This window comes from Nymphalis io, chromosome 29, assembly GCF_905147045.1.
Source record: "Nymphalis io chromosome 29, ilAglIoxx1.1, whole genome shotgun sequence".
Lineage (NCBI taxonomy): Eukaryota > Metazoa > Arthropoda > Insecta > Lepidoptera > Nymphalidae > Nymphalis > Nymphalis io.
Window position 1 is genome coordinate 6,311,651 of NC_065916.1, and position 14,150 is coordinate 6,325,800.

The following is a 14,150-nucleotide window of genomic DNA, read 5'->3' on the forward strand; positions in this document are numbered from 1 at the left end:
ATATGTAATAGGCAGTTCTGACGGATGGCGAGAGCGGGGTGTTCCGGTGTGGGTGGGGAGGTAAACTTTTGTTAGAAAGCGGCGTTTTGAACACGCACAAAGGAGATTTCCGTAAATACTCATGTAAATATCAAATCATGTATTATTCTTATATATTATATATATCTATATATAATAATCCTAAAACAAATTGTATCGTTCTTGTGCGTTAGATATTGATTAGAATGATTTGAATCGAGTTTATTAAAAAGGTTTTATAAACTTGTTAAGGGGAGGCGTGTTATTATTATCTGATGTACGTACGTATAACTGGATAGACAGAACATCAAGAGTAAATTATATTTTTACATATTTTGCTACAGTAATATAAAAAAAAGTAAGTAACAGCCTGTAAATGTCCCACTGCTGGGCTAAGGCCTCCTCTCCCTTTTTGAGGAGAAGGTTTGAGCTTATTCCACCACGCTGCTCCAATGCGGGTTGGTGGAATACACATGTGGCATAGTTTCAATGAAATTAGACACATGCAGGTTTCCTCACGATGTTTTCCTTCACCGAAAAGCACGAGATGAATTATAAACAGAAATTAAGCACATGAAAATTCAGAGGTGCATGCCCCGGGTTTGAACCCACGTTCATCGGTCAAGATTCACGCGTTCTTACCACTGGGCCATCTCGACTTTTTTTAATATAAGTTATTAGGTAATAGAATATAAATATTATATAATATACTAATATTGCTATAATAATTTTTTAATCTTACTTTAAAGTAGGGGGAACTAAGGGGAGGAGCTTACTGGTACTTGTTTCTTATACGTATTTTTAACATATTTTATTTTCGTTTTTTTTTTAGTTTTTATTCTTTTTTATCGACAAATATGAGATCTTTTAAGGCAAAGATGTTCTTCATTTCCGAAACGGTTATCGAATAACTTTGTATACCGATAAGTTAGACATGGAAGACATTTAAAAATCAATTTGGAAGACAAAATATTTTTCGATACGTTGATTCTTGATTGGATTAAAATATATATATATATTTAGAAATATAGACTATCAAATAGCAATATAATATTATTAATAATATAAGATGTGTATTAAGCACATCATTTTATGAATATAAATATAATTTGTAATAATGAAAATTAATCTCATCTGCTAGACAGATGGTGAAATAATGACACAACAGAAATAAATATATAGAAGGAAAGGACGTTACACCTACATACTAAATCCACGCGAAAGAGAGACGTTCCTTTTATACAAAAATTTTAAAGCGTTTATCATCCCTAGGAACGTGACCCCTTATCAAACTCAATGAGGTATTGTCAAAATAGTTAGGCCACTCCAGTGTAGTGCTCTAGGGGCGCGGGTCGTCGGCGAGGTGCCGCCGCAGGAAGGAGGCGTGTTCCTGCACGTGCGTGAAGCTGGAGAGCGCGTTGGGGTTGCAGCCGCTGCCGTCGGGGTTCGGTGGGCCCGTGGACAGCACGCCGCGCAGGTAATAGCGCATCTCACCGTGCTCGCGCGCGCTGAACACCAGCCCGCTGCCGCTGTCGCCCTTGCACAGCGTCGTGCCTGCGGGAGGTGGGGGGTCAGCCATTAACAGATTTAATTTCAATAAAAAAAGGAGGTCGGAGGCCGAGGTGACCGGTACACATAATGAAACGCATTCGACTCACCGTTGCCGAAACCGGCGCAGATCTTGTCACTTATGATGAAGGCGGAGTACTCGGGCGGGGTGCGTTCTTTGCATTCCTGCCACTCCACGTACGGCATGTCCAAAACCTTCAGCTTCGTGGACTCGGTCCCAAGTCGGCTCTGAGTGAGTCCCCAACCCGCAGCCTACGGCAAAAAGTTTTACTAAAGGCGCATCCAAAAGACCAATTGTATTTTAAAATAATATTGCCCCTACTATTTGTTACTGTAGTTTTTAGTTTATAAAATTTGGTCGTATCGCTGATTATTTATTGTATTTGTATGTCTGAGTATTATCATCAATTAGGAATATTATTTTATAGTTATGGTATTTATCAATCATTAGGATATAACATAAGATTATGTAGAGACAGAGAATTTTAGTATTTGATTATTTCGCCGAGTGTATTAATATTATTTTAAGCAATATTTGTTAATCATTTTCACTTACTCTGCCCATATTTCCTTTTTTCAACTGGAATTTATCGAACTTTAACGAGAAATCAAGACAAACTGGATGAATGTAGATACTGAATACGAATCTGTCTTTGACTTTGATCACAGCCAGATCATCCTGGTAAAGCAGATTAGCTCCGTCGTATCGTTCAGGTACGTGAATCGCTGAAACCTGAAAAAAAACCAATTAGACACTTCACTTTTCTCACTTCAATGAGCCGAGAGACGACTCAAGGTTTAACGCGTGAATATCAATCGACCCAAATCCCATAATTTCAAAGACAGACAAGCAGTTTTCTTGTGGTTCGTTTTTTTAATTCGTCTCGTGCTCGGTGGTCACGGAAACCAGTTTGTTTCGAGACCGCTACTAGCAATAATAGCATTTTTATTTGTTTCCCTGATAAAGCTTTTTTATAAAACATTCTGACCGCAATTTCTTCCCCGTATGCAGGGTCATAGGGGTCAGGGGCTAAATAAAAATTGCCTCGTTGAGGTTAAGCTTGCTGCGTACAAAGTTTCATCAAAACTGGTTCAGTTGTTAAGCCGTGAAAGCGTAACACACAGAATTACATTAGTAGTATTTTTTTTTATAATATAGGTAGGCGGACGAGCATATGGGCAGCCCGATGGTAAGTGGTCACCAACGCCCAAAGACATTGACATGGTAAGAAATGTTAACCATCGCTTAAATCGCCAATGCGCCACCAACCTTGGGAACTAAGATGTTATGTCCCTTGTGCCTGTGGTTACACTAGCTCAATCAAAAATACAATATAAAATACTTACTTGGGATGTCTGCTGGTTGTCTTTGTCCCGTGTGTCGTTCAGCTCCCTGTACAGCTTGCCCGTAGCCACCATGAAATGCTTGACCGGCATGACTCTACGGTCATCGTTCGACCAAACGCAGTGCGCAGCTGTGCGGGGACAGGTATTATTTTATACACTGTGCAGTAGTGCGGGTGCAATTGTTCAAATTCTACAATCAATATTAAATAACAGGGAGGAAGCGGGTTTTTATACGCGTCGGTGGTCAGAGCGTGTAAAGCGAAACGGACTTGCAATATAATATATAGTATAGTAACAGCCTGGGAATGTCCCACACATGTGGCAGAATTTCAGTGAAGTGCTTGCTCGGGTTTGAACCTACGGTTTATCGGTTATCGGTTAAGATTCACGCGTTCTAACCACTGGGCCATCTCGGCTGTATGGACTTGCAATGTGGGAGTGTAATTTGTATATTTACCCTACGACTCGACGAAGTTAAATAAATACAAAATAATAAAAAGTTTTTACTGGTGATGTAAGCGATGGTTAACATTTCTGACAATGCCAATGTCTTTGAGCATTGGTGACCACTTACCATCAGGTGGTCCATACGCTCGTTCGCCTACCTACTATTTATAAAACTAAACTATCATAGTTACCCAAGAGTAGGAATGTCGGTTAATTTTTATACATGGCAACAATAAGTCAATTTCGGAATAGAGGGTTAGCGGATCGTTCTGGCACTGACCGGTGACGACGGTCCACTCGTTGAGGAGCGAGCCGCCGCAGATCTGCTCGTAGTCATCGCCGGTGCCGTCGGCGCGGCGGTGCAGGGCGGCGTGCCACGGGAAGTCCCCGCGCTCCGCCACGCGCCCGCCCGCCACGAGCGGCTCGGCGCGCGGCGTGGGCGTGCCGCACTCTGCAGCGAGGACACACATATATATATGCCCTATTCCGATCGGAGTACGAGTGAAGGTAAACGAACCGTAGATTTACAAATTGCACGCGGTTTTCTAAATGTTCAGCTGTACTAGGCACTATAAACAGTTCTCGATTAATTTACCTTTACTTATAATACGACACTATTCCACTTAACAAGTCTTAACCGCATTGATTTAACTTTCGAAGTTCCGATTACAACTTCGCCGACATTGAAAACGCCAATTTTTAGCGAATCCATGGGGAATATTATAGATTATTAATGATATCGGTGTCAAAGTTGTTCAATTGGGTTTACTCCTGTTGTGGCTGGAATACGCTATTAATACGCCTTTTACTTATCGAAACTATTATATAATTTTTAAATATTTGTCTTTGTTGTATTTTCCTATTGATTACTTTATGATCACTTGATGTTTCAAAAAAAAAAAAAATTAAAGTCCAGAATGTCCTTGGTAGGCGCCATTTAGTGATAATGCTAACTGTAACTATGTCTGCCTATCGGTTACGCTATATAGGTTAAACGTTGAATCGATTTTGATAAAATTGTTAAGAAGCTCGCTTGAATCCCAATAATATATATACTTTTTCTCTCGAGAAGTAAAGTTCGTGATTAATGATTGTACACAGGTACTGACAGGATTATCGTGACAAAACCTCAACTCAACGGGGGCGAAGCCGAGGTTTCCGTTAGTTATGTATAAATAATACAGAGGTGACTCGTTCTTTAACTTAATTATTCGCACTTACTGGCCATCCTTAACACAGGCTATTATTATAATCCAGCTAGGATAGCCAGAACTACGAACGTACGAGCTAGCCTCTGTACCGAGGCAACAGACTTACTGGCTAGACAGGTGGGCTTGTAGGTCCAGCCCTTGTCGGTACAGTACATGTATGGCAGCGTGATGGGACTGTAGTAGTTGGGGAGGCGACACTCGGGCTTCACAACGGTCCGGAGCACCTCCAACTCTTCGCAGTCACGCGTGCCGTCCATGCTCTTGTCAAGCAGCACGCATCGGTACTCGACGCTATCCGACGGCTTCAATGAACAGGCACCTGCGAACATTATATAAGATAACACAAATAAACCTTAATTTTGGATTGTCGAGACAAATTGCAAAAAGAATTTGGCAAGATTATTTCATTGACTAAAATTTAAGCAAATTCAATTAAATTTGAAGTTTTTTTTTATTAAGGTTACATTATAACTGTTTTGTTAATTGAATTACAATTGTGTTCATGTCGTGACATGAACACAATTTTATTTTAGCAATCGAAGAACAAGTAGATATTAAAAACCTTAGATTTATATATATATATATATATATATATTATATAATACCTAATACCTGGCTTACTGGCAAGTGGACCACCTGATGATAAGGGGTCACCACCCATTCAAATTGTGCCATCAACCTTGTAAGATGTAAGAGAACTAAGATGTTACGTTAGTGGCTTACAACCAAACTAATATTAATTACTGGCAGAAGAGTACAAACCCTACCATCAAGTAAACTAAATAAATAAATATATATGTTAGCTGGGAGGTGGTTACTTACGGACACAGGATGGTAATTTCGCTGGTATCCACAGTCCTGAGTAGCAGATGACCACTGACTCTCCGACGACCTTGTATCCAAGTGAGCAGGTGATATTGAAATAGGCGGAGATCACGGCTTCACCGGCTCTGTATTCAGCTGATTCACCATTCTTCAGGAACAGGCCGTTTGCCGGGTGCGGTGGTAACACGCACATGTATGGAACACTGGAATATTAAAAGAAATACGTCATCTATTGATTTTGAATGCAATCAGTTATGTAAAAGTAAGAAGGAATGGACTGAAATGAGCTACGAACTTCTCTCCATTTCAGAAGGCAGTAAGGAGCTAATACAATCACGATGCTAGCACTAAGCATCAGCAGAGAATGCACAGGATAATTCAGTGCTTGTCCGGGTTAGAACCAACAATCTTTGGTTAAGAATCAGGTGTTCTAACTACTGAGCCATCTCAACTCGCCACACCAGACACCAGTAATGTGCAAAACATTTTAAAAAATAATTATGCGCGAAATTCCTTTATATATATATAGTTTCTGAGGAATATAATACAAAATTTTCTAGTATAGATATATTTACGGAATCAATCGTAAGCTTTAGGAAGTTTGTACTAGAGCTTGTAATCTTTAATTTTTGGATACTTTGGTCTGTCTACTCTCAAGACTTTTTATTTTTATTAAGTTGTTTTTCTGCTCTTATTATGTTTAAAAATTTTAGTATCATAGTTTTAGGAATAACTGTACTGTTTGTTTCCCAAATAAAAGTAAAATCCAGCTCAAATTTTATTTAAAGTTATTGAAAAAAACCACGAGGCAACCGTTGCTGAATTTTCATGTACTTTAACTATTATATTATATACAACTTAGATAGTCTTACCCCACTGTTGTCGTACTCGGCGCGGTCGTTGTGGTGGTCGTTGTGGTGGCTCTCCGTGGTACTGTCCTGTTGCATAGTTTATCCGACTCGTCAGATCCATCAGCGCATTCGTCTATCTGAAAATTTAAAATTCGTTTTTAATGATAGCTTTCAAACGGAGGAGATATGGTCATTGAATTGTTTTAACTGTAATGGGGAATTCTCATGTAATGGGGAAAAGCAGCCCGGAGTCTGAAAGTTGGAAGTGTACATTCCTGCACCTCGGAAAGCACGTTAAGTCGTTGGTGCTGCGCCTGAACTCTTTCCGGACGTGTCGGATTGCCGTCCCATCGGATTATGAGAGAGAGTGCCCCAAGTGTTTGCGCACACACTCGTGCACTATAATATCTCCTGCGCAGTTGGCTAATCTCTCTTGAGATTGGCCGCCGTGGCCGAAATCGACCGGGAGGACTAGGGTAAGGTGTTACGAGGTCGAGACGGGTAGCTAGTGGTAATGTATAACTCACGTCATTACAGGCGGCGCCCTCGTCGACGCAGGCCCCATAAGCGCACTGGAACCCATTGGAGGCGCAGACGTTACCGGCGCACGCCACCAACGTCTCGTCGGAGCCGTCGCTGCAGTCGCGGATGCCGTCACACCACCGGTCGCTCTCGATGAGACTGCTGTCATTGCACTTAAACTGTCCCCTACAACAATTATACTACAACACTATTGATTAAACTACTGTAACATTGTGTTTATTAATCTTTGTATATGCAATTATACACCTATGTACTACTAACGTATCAATTGTCACCGAGTTAACTGACATAGTCCTTGCTCACACGTAGCCTTGAATCGAACTGTCGATTTTGTCAAAGTTATTACGATGAGATCATAGACAATTTTTACTACTTTTTACAGTTTTGACACATTCCTAAGAACAACAAACTTTAATTTTCCAAAGTTACGATAGCAACTCCGCCGATATTTATACCACAGATTATTTAGAACTCGACCAATGACGTCATCGACTCAAGCTCGGAGCTGTTTATACATATAAACTCCAGCCAGTACCGATCTATTCGTGTGTAAACATGAAAAACAAGCACAACTCACCCTATTTCAAAGGTATAATTGTTGCATTTCGGTTGCAACTCGTCGGAATTGTCGGCGCAGTCTGTGACACCATTACACGGCGCCGAACCGCCGACGCATGCGCCGTATGTACAGCGAAATAGGTGGTCGGGGCACCTGAAATATAAACGTAAATATATAAACACGTGTGACATACACAAAATACAAAATGGGAACAACGGGACCGATAATGCTTAATTACCTAACGAGGAGTACACTACTACGACCATCTCATCGGAATTAACACGATATATACTGTAATTACTGTGTTCAATTTCTCTTTTATATAAAATGTAATAAACTTAGATCAGTGACGTGCCACCATAGAGCAAGGACCAAAATAAGCGAAGAATAAACTATTTAAAAAAACGTAGTCGACCAATTATTTATGAAATTAGTCTCAGCTCTTCACCGAATGTATCAATTCCTTGTGGTCTAATTAATATCTATATTTTAAAAAAACGCGCTCGATCGCGCGTCACAGACGACGAATCTTACATTTTTGGCGCGAAGTTCGAGTGCTTCGGAGATACAGTTACCGCGTTTTAAGCGATTGTTAGTTTCAGTTTGTTTCCGTTATCAGTAATTATTATTCATATGAAGTAATTAATGTTATTGTTGATTGTTATTCGTGTATTATTATTAAAAAAAATAATTTTCACTTCCTGTGACCTGTAATATTAAAAATGAAATGACATCTGTCAAAACTAACTTTTTTTATTGTATTTTTTTTCGTAAGCCGTGACAAACAAGAACTGATGTAATAGTGTGAATTTGATTCAACGCTGTTGCGTTACAAGACAATACATTTTAGTGCAATGACGAATAATAATCTCGATACATACATCCGTTAATAAATGAATGACTGACATCAACGCGCAGCCCAAACTACTAGTAGCCGAGGACCATGAAAATTTCCATACGGATTCCTTTGGCACAGCAGGTTAGTACTAAGGATTGTTGAAAAAATCCTTAAGGTAATGAAAAAGGGAATTAAAGAACGCTCGGTACAGGGTACGGTTTTCACATCAATTCTCGTTCCATGTTTTGTTGATAATCTATACATACATAAGCAATATATCATCACGCGATCTCCTAAACTTTGTCACAGCTACTCCTTCCCCGACGTAGACGCTCACTAAGAACGGATTTTACGGATATCCCATCCAAAATACAGTATTGGTATCTACCCGAAACCGGAACGATTAGCTACGGTGTAATACGCAAAGCTTACGGTGTCTCCCTGCAGAGGTGGTGCGTTTCGTCCGAACCGTCGAGACAGTCGACGGTACCGTCGCACTTCTTGTCCGCTGCGATGCAAGTGCCATCTGAACACACGAACTTGAACTCGTCCGGAAAGTACCTGCGACAATCGAATCGGTCACACGTGACTTATGCATCAGAAATTAGTGTCAGCTTGTGACTGTCCCACTGTTCGGCTAAGACCTCCTCTCCTTTTTTGAGGAGAAGGTTTGGAGCTTATTCCACCACGCTGCTGGTTCAAAAACAAAATATTTGTTATTTTGAATCGTAAAGCGCTACCACCGGTTCGATATGTGGATTCAATCAAGAAGAACGAGCAAGTAGCTAATCACCTTTTTTATTTTACAATAATACATTTTATTATCATCCGACACATTTATATTATTTTTTATGTTATAGATATGTGCACGGGCAAATTTACCACTTGCCTGTTAGTCGACCGTCGCCCGCAACCACTGGCGCTGTAAGAGATATCAACCATTCCTCCTTACATCGCCAATGCGCCACCAACCTAGGGACTTCAGATGTCATGTCCCTCGCCCATGTAGCGACACCGGTTCCAAGGGTTAGTACCCTTCGAACCGGAACACAACAATAACAATACCAGTATTGCTGTTTGGCGGTAGAATATGACCTCCGACGGGCTTGCACAAATAGCAGTAATAGTTTATCTGACTCACCCGCACGCGACCTGACGTGGCACACGTCGGATCAATGCTGGCTCGTTGTATGACGTTTCTCTGAAAAAAACAAAATCAATTATTTCAAAAATAACAATAACAAACTACTATAAATAAGTATGTGTATTCTTGATACGGTCACTGTACAAACATTGGTTAATAGCTCATTAGGAAACGATTTATTACAAGGTGCTTGAAGCTTCCATGGGTACTAATATAATCAAAACACTTAATTCAACATAGAAGCATTACATTTGCTTATTGACTGTCAAAGTAGAAACTACCACCGGTCCGGAAAAGAAACACGTAGCCCTGAGAAGTAGATAGTATTGTATAGTTAATAAATGAAGACAAAAACTGTCCCGATGTTCTTGTGGCTAGATATTAAGCAAAACTCCTGGGGTCAAAATATTTTCTGTCGAACAACTGTCAACTGTCAGTAGTACTCTGTCAGTAGCACGTAAAACTGTTGCTCCTGCGCATAAACACGACCGGTCGTGTCGGATTGCCCATTGTCCCATCGGATTACGAGAGTGAGAGAACAAAGAGTGCACGCACCTGTGCTTGTGGACACACACTTGTGAACAATATATGCTCAAAGTTAAAAAGTCGAGATGGCCCAGCGGTTAGAACGCGTGTCCAGCCGTTCTAACCACTGAGCCCTAACGTCTCAAACTCGATAGTTCATTACTGTATGAGTCACGGAACGTCATACAAGGCGTCATAACGATCTATAAATAAAAATACATAATCTGTTCCGCCGAGCGTATATAAGGTAAGGCGTTCGTTCGTTTAGTTTTAGTTGGTCGTTGTTCGTGAGTAAAGTAAGTTCTTTCAAGTGTGTGTACATACAGGATGTGTGAACCAGAATGTTGGAGGAGCCAAGAATTATTGGTGGCGCATTGATGTAAGGGATGATCAATAATCCTAACAGTTTTTACAAGTCTATGAGCAGTGGTGAGCACCATGTCCCTTATATACTTATGACAATAACTTGAATTAAAAATGCATCAAAAATGAAAATTAAATGTAAATAAAACGAAAACAAAACTAATATTAAATATAAACAAACTAAATATTTCTTGAAAAACAAAAGTCACTTTATAATTTCTGTTGCATAGCCATATACAATAATTTAAAAAAAAAACGTTAAATATTATTGTCATCACCAATATAAAGATTATTCTAGAAACTTTAACGTACAAGATCATACTTGTCACTTCCATTTTTTTAATAGAATATATAGGCGGACGAGCTTATGGGCCACCAGGTGGTACGTGGTCACCAACGCCCATAGACATTGCCATTGTACGAAATGATACCAATCGCTTACGTCGCCAATGCGCCACCAACCTTGGGAACTAAGATGCTTTGTTATTTCCTGCGATTGCGATTGATTTCGACGCGAGAGGCGCTGGTTCGGAGCGATTTCTTTAGAAATATAAAATATCTTTAATCGTTCACTGTTTGCGAGATTTTCATCGCGAATATTTCACTAATTACTCATAATTGTTTTAAAGATTGTGCCATAAATTGTCTAATTACGACGGACATACGACAAATCACTGTTTTAGACGCGTTTTGTCCTTTGAAAGCTCGTGTTGTTTGTTTAATAAGACATTATCAATATCGTATTTATTATGGTAACTAGCAGTTGTTCATAGTAAAATAGAATAGCAACAAATGCTTTTTCGACGGGAGAGATAGGTCCTTACTGGTGGCGCTAACTGGTGAGACCAGCACGATATTCCCGGTTGGACCGCGAATGGCATAAATGTGACCCACAGAAGCACTGATAAAAGAGAAAGCCATTATTATATTCTCCGGGCTGCTACTGAGAATTTTTCGAATTAATGTTTCAATAACATTAAAAATTTACATAGTTCCGAAAATATTTCACAAATAATAGCAGCATATATGTATATAATAGTAATTAATTATTTCACAACAAATCGCAATATTTATTCTTCCTATAGGTCGGTAACACTAGTATTTTAGTTTAGATTTTTCTAGAACATGAGAAAAAAATCGTTTTTAAGCATTCAGTTAATTATGCTGTTACTTTTAACATATAATCCAATGGGTATGGCCTGTATTTTTTTGTTTATGAAGTACGTAGGCGGTGGGGTACATAAGTAGTGGGATGCGGTAAATAAGTAGATATATTTAGTATAAACATTTAAGTACAAAAAGCCGAGATGGCCTAGTGGTTTGAACGCGTGAATCTTAACCGATGATAGTGGGTTCAAACCCGGGCAAGCACCACTGAATTTTCATGTGCTTAATTTGTGTTTTTAATTCATCTCGTGCTTGACAGTGAAGGAAAACGTCGTGAGGAAACCTGCATGTGTCTAATTTCCAATACGCATTGGAGCAGCGTGTTGGAATAAAAACCTTCTCCACAAAAGGGAGAGGAGGTCTTAGCCCAGCAGTGGGACATTAACGGGCTGTTACTTTACTACTTTATTTAAGTACAAGAATTGTTTACGCAAAGAAACGTTCGCATTAAAAAGGTTACTAAGGTATAAAACCTTCCGGTTTTTTTCGGGTTTACAAAAAATCCCAAGAGAGAGAAATAGATTATTCGATGTGAGCGCCAAGGTGCTCTCGAGAATTTTGATCAGACACATCCCATTGAAATATAATGGAGTTTACTTACAATACTTTATTTTTAACTTGGAACTGTAATACTTTTACGAAATCATACATAAAAGATTTAATAATTTATTCAATTTAATAAATAATATAATTTTGCTTAATACCGCCTTTTAAATGACTGAGCAATCGTAGCCACATATTGTTTAATATATCTTCCATTGGTCTAGTGGCTAGCTTATAAGGCCATAGATTCGTGGTCCTTGGTTCAAACCCTGGAGGTAGATGGCAGTGTTTACACTCCCTTTGTTCGGAAAGCACACAAAGCCGTTAGGCCGTTACTGCGCCTGAAAGATTTCAGTCCGTCATGTCTGAATCACGTTCCCGTCGGATTATGTGACTGGATGAATACAGTGAGCCTGTGTCTTTATTTATACACCCGTTCATATGACAGCAAATAACACTTACCCCCTTCTAAAATTGTCTCTAGCCGCTCCTTCCAGTTGTGACGAGATCACTGCAAATAAACAAATAATATTATTATCATAAAGCCGAGTCATAAACTCCCTCCCCCACGCCGGTGGCGCTGTCGACGTCATTTGAGCCAACAGCTACAGTTCAATTCGCAAAAAAAAAAGTCGAACCAATAATTCTGTACTCAAAACGCAACAATCAAGTTTCGAAAAGCTCTTTGTATTAGACAGTCCAACAGTAAAGCAACGGGGCACAGCTTGTAATAAAAACAATACATTATGTACAATTTTATATAATTCTAAATGATTAAACACTAACTTAACTCACAACACAAGATATATAGTAAACTATCTTATTATGTAATTAATTAATATACACTGGCCTCCAAAAAAATCGACCCACCTACATTTTTTGTAAAAAAGCTATCGTATGGTTTTAAACTAAAATAAATTGTTTATTTAATTAAAAATGAAAAAATGCAATTGTAGGATTGTACAAAAACAGAAATAGTGCGCAAAAAATAGGTTTTTAGGTAAATATGTGACAAAACACGAAAACACAAAATTTTACGCAATTTTATTTTTTTGTGTACAAAACGATTATGCCGTTTGTTTTTAAATTTGGGTGCCTAAATCTTACTTTAATAGGGAGTGTTTCCTCCTCTTGACCTAATCACTGCCTGCATACGCCTATTAAGTGACCTGATTATCTTTTTAATGTCTTCCTGTGGGGTCCGTTGCCATTCTTCAGTTAGGGCAGCTTCCAGTTGATTCAGGGTTTCTGGAATTGGATTTCGTGCTCGAACCGTACGTTTTAGCTGGTCCCAGAGGTGCTCTATCGGGTTCAAGTCCGGAATATTGGCTGGCCACTGCATAACTGGAATTTCGACTTCCCTGAGATAGTCTTTAACAATTCTAGCGACGTGAGGTCGTGCGTTGTCGTGCATAAGTTGGAAATTATCCCCAATATATCCAGCGTAAGGCATCACATGAGGCTCCAGAATGTTCGTTATGTAAGTTTCAGCATTAACAGCACGATTACGGAAAAAAACCAGCTCTGTGCGTCCCGTCAAAGAAATACCTCCCCAAAACATTGTAGAGCCTCCACCAAATCGGACTGTTTCTCGAATGCAACACTGAGAGTAGCGTTCTCCTGGCCTTCGCATGACGTTACGTCGTCCATCAGAGCCTACTAGAAACATTCAGCTTTCATCACTGAACAATACTGTCTCCCATTGGTCCAGTGTCCAATCGACGTGCTGCCTAGCAAATTGTAGTCTTGCTTGTCGATGGGATGCTGTGAGTTTTGGTCCTGTTGCTGGCTTGTGAGGGGTTAAGTTTTGCTCTCGAAGTCTTCTTCTTACAGTATTTTCACTCACAGACACTCCATGACTTTCTCGGAGTCTACCTTGAACGTCAACAGCCGAAAGATGTCGGTTTCTTAAAGACGTCAAACCAATAAAACGGTCATCGGTTGGGTTCGTGACACGCCCCCTGCCAGATCCTGGTCTCCGGCGATACTCCCCAGTCTCCAAGTAGCGTTTGTACACTCTTCGCACCGCTGAACGACTTAATTTTAGTGTTCTAGCCACATTTCGCTGACTTAACCCCTCATGAATAAGAGCTACGACTTGAGCAGCTTCTGCTTCAGTAGTATCCATTTTTTATGTTTAAACTTATTAAAATTATTGTTTCAACAAAGTTTCATACACTTAATCAATAATAAACATCGA

At 39.7% G+C, this 14,150-nt stretch overlaps 1 protein-coding gene across 3 annotated transcripts in view; it reads right to left on the minus strand.

Annotated features, from left to right (window-relative positions):
- Positions 1–771: 771 nt before the first annotated feature.
- The window catches only part of LOC126779483 (modular serine protease-like), an 88,494-nt gene continuing 75,115 nt past the window's right edge, over positions 772–14,150 (minus strand). For all 3 annotated transcript variants that reach the window (XM_050503492.1, XM_050503491.1, XM_050503490.1), the window contains exons 2-14: positions 12,413–12,461; positions 9,350–9,409; positions 8,641–8,769; positions 7,389–7,523; positions 6,796–6,976; positions 6,290–6,405; positions 5,415–5,620; positions 4,699–4,911; positions 3,662–3,832; positions 2,935–3,062; positions 2,144–2,320; positions 1,677–1,839; positions 772–1,572 (exon numbers count right to left, since the gene is read on the minus strand). In XM_050503492.1, coding sequence (XP_050359449.1) covers positions 1,358–1,572; positions 1,677–1,839; positions 2,144–2,320; positions 2,935–3,062; positions 3,662–3,832; positions 4,699–4,911; positions 5,415–5,620; positions 6,290–6,405; positions 6,796–6,976; positions 7,389–7,523; positions 8,641–8,769; positions 9,350–9,409; positions 12,413–12,461 — 1,943 coding nt within the window. In that variant the 3' untranslated portion in view covers positions 772–1,357. The remainder of the gene's footprint in view (positions 1,573–1,676; positions 1,840–2,143; positions 2,321–2,934; positions 3,063–3,661; positions 3,833–4,698; positions 4,912–5,414; positions 5,621–6,289; positions 6,406–6,795; positions 6,977–7,388; positions 7,524–8,640; positions 8,770–9,349; positions 9,410–12,412; positions 12,462–14,150) is intronic.